This window comes from Oreochromis aureus, linkage group 12 (assembly GCF_013358895.1).
Source record: "Oreochromis aureus strain Israel breed Guangdong linkage group 12, ZZ_aureus, whole genome shotgun sequence".
In the NCBI taxonomy this organism is placed as follows: Eukaryota; Metazoa; Chordata; class Actinopteri; order Cichliformes; family Cichlidae; genus Oreochromis; species Oreochromis aureus.
Genome location: NC_052953.1, coordinates 8,370,081 through 8,383,968, shown reverse-complemented (window position 1 = coordinate 8,383,968; position 13,888 = coordinate 8,370,081). Strand labels below are relative to the sequence as shown.

At 37.6% G+C, this 13,888-nt stretch overlaps 1 protein-coding gene across 1 annotated transcript in view; it reads right to left on the bottom strand.

Moving 5' to 3' along the window:
* nf2a (neurofibromin 2a (merlin)) overlaps positions 1-13,740 on the bottom strand; it is a 32,137-nt gene extending 18,397 nt beyond the window's left edge. The window contains exons 1-4 of the mRNA XM_031747121.2: positions 13,043-13,740; positions 11,849-11,974; positions 11,617-11,739; positions 8,686-8,769 (exon numbers count right to left, since the gene is read on the bottom strand). Coding sequence (XP_031602981.1) covers positions 8,686-8,769; positions 11,617-11,739; positions 11,849-11,974; positions 13,043-13,156 — 447 coding nt within the window. The 5' untranslated portion in view covers positions 13,157-13,740. The remainder of the gene's footprint in view (positions 1-8,685; positions 8,770-11,616; positions 11,740-11,848; positions 11,975-13,042) is intronic.
* Positions 13,741-13,888: the final 148 nt, after the last annotated feature.

Below are 13,888 nucleotides of genomic sequence, written 5' to 3'. Positions count from 1 at the left end.
ATCAGTGTGTTCCAGTCCCCTGTTTTCTTCTCTGGAAGTTTTCCGTTTCTTGAGTTGAATAGTGTCTGATCCAACTGAAAGATGACTGGACAACTCTGTTTTAAGTATTGTGTCTGTATATCTCTTCACATAGATTTCAACCATTACGACTAGTGAACCTTTTGGTTACACCTTGGTGAAAAACAGGTGCTGTACAAAACTAATTTATTTCCTTACTCTGATTCTGAAATCTTATTCTATCTAAAGTTTCAGGCTGCTAAAAACCGTTTACTGCTATTACTGGTACTGTACTGAAAATGTAATTGAGTCACCTTTAGTTGAAAAGTAAAGAAGAAAAATACACACAACAAAGAAAGTGAGAAATGCGGAACCACAAACATGTACTTTGATGTTGCATTCAATAGAAAATACATCCATAAACAATGACATGAGCTTTGAAATGCAATTGGCAACGCAATGATCTTTTGCACTATAAGTGTCTATCTTTAGACCATGTGTCTGCCTATAACAAAGTAAAATTAACAAATACTTTGTTTGGTTGTGATTAAAGCTTTAATATTGGTATTTTTTATATTATTTTTGTGCACAACAGCGTGAAAACCGTATTTAACAGACCTGAATGTAATATGCCTGCAAAGCCTGAACACCACTGCAGTGACTAACAGACTGGTGAAGCCAATGGCCATTTAATTAGATCCCTTTATTTCAGTTTCCCATCCTTCCCACTTCTGCTCCCGAGGTTCAACACCTGCTTGTTTGTAATTGCTTCATAATTGATGATATATAGACTTATTAAGGTTTTGTGGCTCCACTGGGCCTCAGCTCAGTGACAGACACGGTGATATTTTGCCAGTGACAATGCTCTCAGATACGTTTTGATTACTTACCTTCCAGTTATTTCAAAACAACCCCAAACTACCTGTGGTAATCGACTGTCCAAGATAGCTTTTTGTCAATATCTTTAACTGATGACCGGCAACAGCAGCTCCGCAGTCTGCAACGGCTAATTAATGGACATTATATTCAATAAACCCCAAATACAACAGAAGAAGGGAATTTATCACACTATTCCATGTAAAGAAAACCAATAAAAATGAAAAATACAGATCTTCTCACACCAGCACAGCAAATGTTCTGTGGATTCAACAATTCTCAGATGCTTGCACAAAGAGATGGAGAAAATCTTAAACATTGCGTTTACTTTAATTACCATGTCATCAAATTGGAACAGTAAGTAGGCCTCAGTATTTAGCTCAAATTACTCATTTACCTAAGTCCAGGCAGTCATTATGATCATATCTTTTTGTCACCCAGCAATTATCTTGGCAACAAAATAAGATTACATATCGACCACGCAAGTGCAATATTTCATGACATCAACACGCTTGTGTCAGAGAGCTTCAAACTCCTCTTACATTAGTAAATTAGCTTGATGTTTCCTGGTATAACTGTTTACACTCACTGTGTAAAACCCTAACAAACACATGGAGCACAGCCGAGTAGAGAAGAAGAGTGTTACCCAAATTAGAGACAACTTGTTACATTACTACAAGTGCAATAAAAGCTTTACAAAATGGGTTTATCTGGCTAAAACAACAAGGGTTGAATCTCACTCTGTCTGGCAAAAGCAAGAAGCCAACAGGGAAAGGCTTTGTTCATTTAAGTTATCATATTTAAACATGCTTCAGCTTAACCCATGTGCACTACAGTTGGAATAACATAAGTAACAACAATGACAAATAAATAAAAAATACTTTCTGGATTCATAGCTAAGCTTTTCCAGTTACTTGTTGCTACAGTGAACGACTGCGAAAGGGGATTAACCTGATGTGTTTCACCAGCTTGTTGTCTATATCATTTTTTCCACAGTTCCCTGCCTCAGTGTCACAAATGTTAATGCTAGATGACCTAACTGTGGTAGGATTACCCATTATGACACTTTGGACAGGTAGAATTTTAATACTCTCAAGGCAAAGCTGACAACTTCCAATGAATACTGAATAACATGATTGAAACAAAAAAAAGTGACATATTTGAAATCATTCTATCTGTCCCATATAATATGAGGTGAAAAGTACAAAAAAAACAGACTGGGATACAACTACAAAGTAAGTAGATTATGGCTCAGGATTTTCAGAAAATATATATTAGTACATCTTTTGTGAAAGCCACCTGTAAAACAGAGCTATTCCCACCTGTGTCTTTCATGCCTTTTAGCTTGTCACATCCCTCCCCACTCAGCACGACATGTATTACAAATGGCTGAGTGATTCAGCCTCATTCCCTACATACCCTCTGTGCCAAAATGACTGCCTGCACAATTTTCCAGGGTGGCTTCTTGTTGAAATTCCATGTCAACACTTCCTTCTAGCACTGCGCTTGCTTAGAATATAAAAAAGGACACAGTGAAACTTCTACAGACCTACAAAGGCTGGAAAAGTAAGACTATCCTATGGACACTGCTGGCTTTACTGAAAGTTTTGGAAAGGCATCGCATCAGATACAGAACCAAAATATAGAGGCTATTTACATGAACGCAACCACATAGAAAATGAAATTTTCCAGGAATCTCCCAATAAAAGGTTAGGTTACTTTATTTGTACCCATAGGTAGGTCTGGTTTGCAGTTGTAAATCATCGATCCTCACATGCACACTCTCAATACAGACACAACAGACAGCAGATAAGCTTAGTACAAAATACTAAAAACTGAAAACTAATAATAATTTTGAGCATCATGTAATCCACAAAGTAACAAAGCTATAATTTATTAATCTGTGTGATGGCTGCTGAACAAAGCTGTTCTTAAACCTTGTTGTTCAACATTTTGGGACCAAAACCTTCATCCAGAAGGAAGAAACTGAAACTGACTGTGCAAAGGGTGCAAGTCACCATGAAAACTCAAACCAGGCAACCGCTGTTAAATATGAATACTTTTAATATCTGTGGAGAGATTTAATACATAAGCTAGGATTGTTCCCTTCAGCAGGAATCATTTTTAAAGTCGTTTTTGAATAATTGCCCACTGTTTCTGACAACAGCTTTGGATATGTGGTCTCACGTTATCTTTAAGTATGTTCTGATTTGATGCAAAATTCACAGCTGAATCAATGACTGCAAGCTGCCCAGTTCCTGAGGCAGTGACTCAACCCCAAACCACTTTCATCACAAAAGGCTTTTTTCCTGGCATGCCTCCCATGCAGGTCAAATTTCTGCAATCTCTTTCTGGCTGTATACACATGCACTTTCAAACCAGCCAGCAGCTGTGAGAATTACCTGCAGATATTGAGGAAATTTTGGTGATCTTACAGACATTAAACAGTGTACTTTTGGGCTGAATACACTGGGGCAACGAATCCAAGACAAGTCTTTTAGATGACTTTCATTCCAGACTCACAAGATTCCACAATCATAGAGTTCTTTAGATGCTGGCATGAAAACATACCACACTTCAATGGCAAAAAGTTGTCACTGGCATCTAGTCTGAAATCTCTGAGTTTATTTTAATGGATCCAAAAACTGTAGAGGTGTACTTACTTTTTCGTGCAACTTATCTGTTTTCTTTTCCCAAATGAAATTCTGAAAATGACCACAAAATCTCCAGGGCTATTTTTATTTTATCAGTTATTATCTAAAAGATAATTATCATGGTCTTGGTCCATGGTCCATTATCAGATGGTCAAAAAATGCCCACCAAGGTCATGTCTTCAATAGTTAAAGACTTCTGATATTTCCCACAATCGTAGACTTGCATCTTTAACTTAGATGTAAAATATGTGGAATATATTTTTTTTTTAGAATTTTTCCCTTTCAGCTCATCATGCCATTACTCAGGCCTGTGTTCCCTTATAAGAAGTTTAGAAAATGGATACAAGAAAGAACATATAGAACAGACAAAGTCCAATGTGTACAACTGTGTACAGTTGGAACCAACAGTAGATATCCCCAAAGTTCAAAGAGGAATGTTGTCTTTATCATTAAAAAAAAGTTTATTAGAGACTAATTTATGCTTATTTTCTTATGGAATTTCAAGAACATAGTTTTGTTAGCTAAAGCTAAAGGTTTATATATTTATAAGATTTAACATTTACTCTCAGTTAACAAAGTGAGCTTTCCTTTGATATCAAGTTCACCGTTTAATGACGATACTCCACCAACAAATTATATTATGAATCAACCTCTTGAATGCATATTGCATTTCTCTATTTCTCTACTTCTGTGATATTTCAGAACTAATTTTTTGAAATGTTATATTATTTCTTTTGAAATATCATTCACTGAGTTGAAAACATCAGACAATGACATAAAAGACTGAAAACCTTGACAGGTTAATATGTGCAACTTAAGAGATGATCAAAGTTTAACTTCTATAAAAAAGAACAATTTCCATGGAGTGTACTGAATCACACTGTAAAACCCACACACACATAAGCACAGGGCAGCAGGTATAGATCTCAAATCCAGTAACTAATAATTATTTTATACATGTTCACATTTTTCTGATCTGTATGCGAGTGTAAGGTGGAAACTTCTAGAAACCATTATATGTATTCTACATCTAAGTGCAAGTCATGACTGTGAAACAATCTGAAGTCTCTGACATAAGACTTCACCTTGGCCTTGAGAAAATTGCAGTGGGCATTTTATTGACCATCGGCAAGACCATGATGAATGTTACTGTCAGATTAATCACTGATGAAAATAGTACTGGTTATGCCTTTGAGTATTTTATTATTTTATATTCTTTGAATTCACTGTATGAATATTACTCTGTGACAATGCACAGGTGAAACAGTTGCAAAAGAATCAGGAGTCTCTGTCTACACACAAATTTCTCCACCCTCTATTTTCTGCTCTATTTGCGCATTCTTTACAACTCATGCATGGTAATGTTAGCTTTTCTAGCTTCCCACTGCGTTCACTGTGAGTTATACAGCACTTTCTACTAACCTTTAAAACTGATTACACAGACGAATTCTGTGTGACCTGAACAGAGCTATGATCCACATTATAAAGAAATTCTCTTTTAAACATTAAAGCGGTCTTGAATAAGCCTTTACTCTCCTCCTATTGCTGTCTTCAGAGTGGCATAATCATGATTAAAGATGAGCCAGAGCACCAAAGTAGATCCCACTGTGTGATATACTCTACTCCACTGTCTGCACAGTGGTTATGGACAAAAACAGCTCATGATGAGAGAAGGAGAAGGGAAACGTCTGCCAAAACCCTCTCAGCAGCTGCACTACTAAACAAGTACCTGCCTCCCTTCTACAATGCCATTTTATTCAAACTGACACTAATCAAAGTGGACTGCTGATTAAATAAAAAACAGATTGTGGACCAGTATGTTGTGTTGTTGCTGATACCGGAGAGCACAGGGATTGTGCTGATTTGCTGACTTTTCTTGATCCACACAGTCTCTTTTAACCTAGCCATGTTAAATTGGCATGGAAAGGCAAGTCTCTGAGGCCTCTTGGGCAAATGTTTGAGGTAGCAAGCAAAAGCTGCACCTCAGTTTCCCCCATCAGAGACGGGATCCTTCAACCAAAACGACTAAGATCGCTTGACATTTATTAAGTGCGCTCTTTTCTATGGAATGATTTCCATAGACTACAGGTAACATGTGTGATTCTTGACCAATAGATCAAAGACATATAAAAACAGAGCACATTTCATACAGGGCAATGCACTTTATAGTGATAATATGCCTAATTTCATGTAAAGTACTGAAAAAATAAACAGTGAAAAGATATTGACTAGCATACACATATCACCAGCTAACAGAAATCAAAGTAATTTTAATAATATTAAGTTAAAAAAAACAAAATTAAACCCTAAACCCAACCCTTGGCAAAAGCCACTCTGAAAAGGTCAGTTTGAGCTGGAATGAACAATCCACCAGTTCAATTAGTTGCATTTTCTTCCATTTTGGGAATCTTCAATGATTCACATTGATTACATTCTAATTTCTCAGGCTTTAATTTGTTCAAATCAACATTTATGCAAGCCTAACAATCTGAATGACTTTTCAGCCAATTCCATAACCGGCTCCTAGACAAATGGCTCTACTACAAGCTTCTTCCATATTAGTTAACAACATTTGTATTTTTATGTATATTATTAGTATATTGGTCTAAATATGTATATTTAGACCAAAAAGGCTAGGCAGCGCCTGTATTACCTCTGAGGAAGTTCAGGGTCTCACCAGAGATCCTCAGCACTTTCTATGCAGGTGCTGTCAAGAGCATCCTCACACAGAACATCACATCCTGGTTTGGGAACAGCCGTGTTAAGGACCAAAAAGCTCTTCAGAGAGTGATCCGTACAGAAGAACGCTGCTGCAGGATTGCTCTCCCCCCGCTTCAGGACACCTACACCAGGAGATGCCGGACTAGAGCAGCGCAGATACTGAAGGACCTGTCCCATCCTGGCAACAAACTGTTCTAACTTCTGAAATCTGGCAGAAGGTTCCGCATCATCCGGGCAAGGACAGAGAGACTCAAGAGGAGCTTCTATCCCCAAGCCAGCCAGGCCCTAAACCACCCACACACGCCCTCTCACAGCATCCATAAGAGACTGAGACAGGAATCTCTTCTAGACACTCTAAACTCACCGGCACAATGTACATTTCAATTTCTTTTTTTTTTAAATTTTAAATATGTTCATATTTTCTATTTTGTAAAAATGTTCATATTATCTATTCTTATTTAATTCACTTAATGTACAGAATTCACCTGCTTGCTGCAATGCTACTACTGCACATTTACCTAATGTATATAATATATAATGTTCTTCTTCTCTCCCCCTTTTGCACAAGTCAAGGACTGTGTCAGGTTACATTTCACTGTGTGTTATACTTGTATAACTATGCATGTGACGAATAAAGAATCTTGAATCTTGAATCATGAATCTAGTTAGAACTAGAGTGTATAATAATTATTATCTATTCTATTCTATTCTATTCTATTCTAATTATAGGATCGGAAACTTATCTGGCCTATAAATTTGCTATTTGCCAATATATATCAATTTCTGCATTTATAATGACCAATAAATAAACAATTGAATTTGAGTAAGAGACAGAAGAAACACCCTTCAACCATGTTATGTATATGGTGTTACATAGTTTGTCCACCAGAGGTCAGTCTGCAAATTCCTTGTTGGCAAGTTGTTTGGAATGTCATAAACACAACTACCAACCAATACAAGCAGAATCAGTCAGAGAATAACCGCGTAATCCATCAATCACCCTATCGATCTCATGCATCATCATACTCTTGCCTTTGAAGAAGACATCAATATACCCAACCTCCTTCACTTTTGTAACTTAGACAGCAGCAAAATGGATCAATTAAGGGTGATTTATGACTTCTCTGTCGGGAAACCATTTGCTGCCAACTGCAGGATTTTTCCACAACAGTATTGCATTCTTCAAGGTGATAACCCCTATTACTACAAAGTTCCTTGTTCTTGTTACAGCTTGTACACCTTACTTAAAAGAGCAAAATGCTAAAGCCATGAAACTGAACACTGGACTATTCTTTCACACCTGTTTAGTAACGAATGTCATGCTACTGTTTAATGAAAATGGATTGCGCCATTTTATTTAGCTGAGATTTCCTGCTGCCTCCACACCTGCTGGGTGGCTGCGACACCCAGCTGGTGCTTTAGGAGTGTGGCTAATTCTATATTTTAGAACACTTATTTAAAAAAAATAAGCTTGTAGCTAGGTTCTTGGTTTGTATATTTCATCTGAGGTTGTGTAGCACCTCATGAAAAAGGCAGAGTTCTAATATCCTACCACTATCCTAAAGATAGTGATCTCTCAAGGAGACTTTTTTTTTACCAATTTTCTTCCTATTCATAAAATTTCACCTCTTAGTTTTGTAAAAACAGCCAAAAAACACTGGAACTATCAAGGGAAAATGAAATATGCTCTTCTGGTCCTTATCAAGAACTGAACAGCAGCAATCTGGATCCACATTGGATGATTTATGGCTTCTCTAGGCGAAGCCAAATATGAAAAGATTATAGAAGTCAAACCCACAGTTCATAAGAGTAAACGGTACATGCAGTACTAAATTCAGGTACTGAACAGAGAAAATGTCATTTCTTCTGAAAACCCATAAAATAAATCCATGCTGTTTACAAGTTCATTCAGATCTTTAGAAAGTTTTTATTAAGCTGCATCCACATAAACTTAATTCTGTAAGGTAGAGTCCCTTTATTGATTCAAAAATATATAATGTGTTAAATATAAAACTTCTTTCAGTGTAACCCTGACCCAAGCATCCAGAACTGTAGTGTTTACACTGAGAACATGCATCGCCTGATGAGTCTAATTGTTTTAATTTAATTCAGTGTTGTTTATATAGTGCCAAATCACAACAACAGTTGTCTCAAGGCACATTATATAGTATAGTTAACCACTACCATAATGCAGAGAAAACTTCAACAATCACACAACCTACTATGAGACAGCACTTGCAACAGTGAGAAGTAAAAACTCCCTTTTAACAGGAAGAAACGTCCAGCAGAACCAGACACAGGGAGGGGCACGACCGGATGGGCATGAGGGGAGGAAGACAAGTTGGATGAACAAACATCAAAGCATAGACAAGATTATTAGATGCAATGTGTTTGAGAATTACAAAATAAAATTTAGAGTCCCAAAATGAGTACCTACCTCAGCGTGGACAGCATAGGAGGCCAACAGCACAGACGCCTCAGGGGGACAATGAATCTCTTCCTCAAGGATCTTCTTTTTCACCTGAGGAGTACCGAAATATAACCAGCTTTACTTTTTCCTCTGAAGGCCAAAGAAAGCTCTTGAGATCTTGGTACATACAAAAGAGGGCCTGACCCTGGCTATGTCAGGGTTTTTAATCAGACAGTTTCCATTTTTAACTTCAGAAAAAAATTTCCATTCATTGGTACTAAACCTGGAACCACAGATTCTAACTTTATAAATATGAAGCTGTCATAAATGAAGGTGTGAGCTTGTAAGACATTTTCTGTTTAGAGCAGATTTTTCCATTTGATAAGGTCTCAGTGACCCAGCAGCTCAAAGCCTCAGAGAACAGTCTCTATTCATCTCTTCCTGAGAGCCATCTTTCTTACCTAATTTTGTGGAGAGAGGCATGGACCTTGCTTAAATAACACTTGAAATGTGTAGAACAAATGAGTATAAATATACCCTGACAGAAATAGCTTTCACAATTGGGTAGCAGTACATCATGCCAACACATGCGACCATCTTTGCTCTCCTTGTTCTTCTGAGTCTCTTCCTGCATGATTCAACCTGATTTCACGAGATTCCCACAATCATACTTAGCAAATTCTTGTGACTCATCTGTTTTATTTCAATTATGACAAAATGTCAATTTTATGTGTCTTTGAGCATATTACCATTATAAAGGCAGTGCTTCAAAGCAGATTAAGTGTTTGCTTGATCAAAGATGGTTAAAAACAACAGTGCCAAGGGATGTGTTTATTTCCTTACATAAATGTGTAGTCTTCAAACCAGGTAACTTAACTTTAAACTTTCACTGCTACAGAGTTTGGTATTTGATCACTTTCGAGAGATGTCTGGAAGCAGGATGAAGTGTGCCAAATAAATATCGTAAGACTTAAACATCATAGTCACATAGGGACCTATTAGACAGAGCCAGGAACTATGTACATAAAACAACACCATTTCATAACATCATTAAGATGCCCTAGGAATACCAGCTTTCTAGTCAGAAGAGCCTAATGACAAGTCCTAAAAAAGCACCAAATGATAACTAAAGGAGAACCACCCGTTTTTACAATATGTGTTATTTCTGCATCTCCAGGATTCTGTCTATGAATTCACTCTTGTCAGTGTCAAGAGTGGTAAAGAGTTTGTAGCTTACAGGAAGACCGGTGCATGTTTAGTGTTGACTTAACTGTCAAGGATCACAATATTAATATGATTTTTTTTAATGGGCATGAATCCCCTATAACAAGGTCCCTCCTGATATAAGTTCTGCTTCTCACTAGGTGTCACTACCTGAATAGCATCACCGATCAAACTAACTGAGTTTCATGCTTGCATAACTGCATACTGAGTACAAAGTCTAATGGTAAGGTTAGATGGTGCAAACATACTTCAGCTGTACTTATATAAGACAATTTTATGCTTTTAACCTTATCAATTTGCAAAGCCAGTCATGCTGTCTTCTCTTGTTTTTGAACTAACAAAGGTGTGGAGCCAGAGGTGACAGCCCCTAATCATGGCATGCACTCAGAGGTTGACGCTGGAATCTGGTTTACAAATGAGACTAAGTTGTTGCTAAGATTACAGGCTGAGGTGACAAAGATGTGCGTGTGTCTGTTTGTGCGAGTGGTCTAAGGTATGCGTGTGTGTGTGTGTGTGTGTGTGTGTGTGTTTCTATACGGGTGGGTGACCATTTCTGATAAGGACTAATCCACCTGACATGCCTGTGACACTAAACAGAGAGCACCTCTTGACATTATAGGAATTAATGAGAGTAAAGTAATAGGAAGACAAGCGACGCAATTCACTACACATTTGTATTTATTTCCCCTTGTAGCTCTGCACTTCTTGTGCACTGCTGTTTTTTCTTTGCTCTATCGTTTTTTTAAGCAAGGTCTTCCCTTTGGAATAAATAAATTACTCCAACTACCTTTATACGGATTAAGGACACAGAGAGACACTTTATATGCCTTAAGTAGATAAGTGCTCTACCCAAACGCTGGAATGCACTGCATTTTAAAGTCACGTTAAACTAGCACATTTGGCTAGATATGATGGGAGTGTTAAGGGAGATAAACATTGCATAGAGGATATGTTATTAATTGGGCCAATAACTGAGCCTTTAAAATCTAACTATTAATTGATAAATGTGGCCGGTGGCACTGGACGATAAGAGCACAGTTACAAATCCTATCTCGTGCGAGGGGAATGGTGTGTCAGGCTCTGCGGGAAATCCTAGAAGAGTATTAAAGGGATAGAAAGGATAGCGGTAATATGTTGTGCATTGATTCCAAGTGGCTGCATACAATCAGACCTAGAGAACAGAAAAAGTATATTACAGAGCCTTCTGCTCAAGAACCTAGGGGAAAAAGTATAGATTCAGAGCCCCTGTTGGCACTGGATTAAAAGAGTAAGAAAGTCACAGATAAAGCACATTAGCCAAATGCATGGTGTGCAAGGGTGCAATGGATAATCTCTGTGTTGCAAAGTATTTCCAAAGCTTTAGGTGCTTCCATTAAATTGTTGTGCTATCACACACTTAAATGTTGAGGCATCCACACACCTGCACTGAAAAAATGTAGAAAAAAAACCCACTCATCCCTATTACCCAAGTAATAATCCAAAATCTAAGGTTCTTTCAAGACAAGCATGTTGTGTAGCTAATATCCTGCAGTAATTTTGACTTATAAAGCAGCTGGGATAACATAATGTCAGAGACAAGCAAAGTCTCCATGGTAAACCCAGAGGCCAAAGAAAAATCTGTTCAAATCAAATATTTCAGTGTGCACTACATATGTCCTGACTTACACTGAAAATGAGAGAACAAATGTCTAAATGTACAAAATGATGTATTTTACATAAACAGCGTATAGTTACTTGTAGAAAGAAGAGATGTTGTGTGATATCCTGCACTAGCTCCTCCTCTGCATTTTCAGGGTAAAACTTGGCCAGGAAGTGAAAGGTGATGGGTTCTTCTTTTGGCACTTCCTGATCTAGAACCTGCAACAACAAATAAACAACTTTTTTTTATTGTCATGACTCCTATATCTATATTAACAGCATTTACATAGCACATCGTTTTTTTTAACAATTTAAGTGCAGCAGTCACCTTTTTGTCCATTTTAAGCCACGCAACTGTGTCCTTGATGTTATACCGGAGGCCAAAGAACCATGTCTCTCTCAGTCCAAGAGTTCGGCACACCAAGTCAAAAAGGTCTTTTCCTTTCCACTTGACCTGTAACACAGAAAAAAGATAGGAGGAAATTTTGCATTCATAATATCCTGCATCTTCGTTATCTAGTCATACTGGCATTTCTATTACAACACTGGGTTCCAAGCAGAGAATCATACATGTTCTCCTCATCCTGCTGAGAGCTAAGAGGGAGGCATATCAGGCACACATATCCAATTTAGATTGGCTTTCATCTCTAGCCTCTGAGTTAACTTGGGTTGCAAGCTACTGTCAAGTGCTTCCAAGGCTGGCATGAAAAAAATGCTCTAAGACCCGCAAAAGAACAGGATAAAAAACTCTCCATGCACAAGGAATGGCAACCTTGACCATGCAATACTTCTGTTCAATGCTGAAAGAACACTGTCTATTTGACCAATACTTATTATGTGCTCTCTCTTCAACCCATAATTGATACAATCATCATCCTAGCACAGAAAATAGAAACCTGCAACTCGGATGACGCTGTTATGTGTAATTACTATCTCTAAACTTTAGTGGGGTTCCTCCCTTGTAAAAAAAAAAAAACGCATGGTGTTTGCAAGTTATTTTGATGCCTTTCAATTCTCACATATCCCCAGTCATTTGATAAACCCAAAACACCACATAAAGGCCAAAATTACATTTTAAAAAGCAGCATAAATCTCTGTTGTATACTCCAAACTGCTAGCAGATAAACTTCAGCAAACCTTATAATGCACTGACTTTTGCCACCAACTATTTCCCTGATCACATTGGTGCAGACGTACATATAACATATAACAGATGATTATCTTCTGTAGAACATCACCATAATATCAGCTACAGCTGTTCAGTTCATGGGTCACAGTTGACTGCTGCCATCTAGTGTCGAAAAGTGCTAATTGTTTATCTTAAAAAGGAATGGACACCTGTACCCATTCAGTTGCTGTATCCATTAGATTGTTATCAAGCATTAAGTGCAGTTGCAGAAGCATTACAATGCATAGTAATTGCTAACTAGTCGTTATTAGCTGTACCTGGTGTTGTGGCCACAGTCACTACAATTGTCGAAAAGTCTTGGCTCAAGCTGAATGGATTTAAGATTAGTCTCACCTCGCAGCTGAACTCCAGGTCTGACTCCATTGTTGAGATCCTGACGTTGAAGGTCTTCGCTTGTTTTCTCATCAGCGAGTTAAATCCCATTTTTGCTGCTAAGGCACTTGCCATGGCGAACAGTTCAAAAAACTAACAATTCTATTGTTCAGAGTCGCTCCTACACTTACCTACAAACTGAGTGCACGGTCAAGCCATTTTGTTTAACTTCTTTAACTCTCTGGTGGAAATAGAAGACGAGTCATCCGGCATAGTTGAAAGATAAGCACAGCTGTGCATGTGACTTTCCAGACTTAGTATTAATTGTTCATCTATCGCTGGATGCTCAAACGAGAGTTACATGAGTTTTTAAGACTTTAACTGGCATGTTATTGCTCTATTGTTGTCCCGCAATTACGTATTTATGTTATTTTTTCCCTTTAACTCCTAAAAAGAAAATCATCAATACATTCATCCCAAGCAGATAAATACAGCGTAGTGTCTTAGGCTTGCTACTAGTTAGCTAACTAAGGTTACATATAATATGAACCCTTAAGTGGCAACAACTTTACATAGATCCGTAAGAAATACGATAATATTCAGATTTATGCTTCTCATCCAAATCATTCCGCCTGGAGACGTCAAAACACTTAACTTGTTACACATGAACTACGCTAAAAAGGAAGCGAAACACCAGCTAACCGCTGCTAACCACTTGTTAGCCATCTCATCCAATGATGCATTCGGGTACCGCCCAAAATGTTGTAATGACAACGTAGTACATAATAATGGCATTGACATAAAATGCCATTTTATTTAATGGTAGCATCCTATTTATGGCTTAGCCATTATAAAATAATGCTTGAA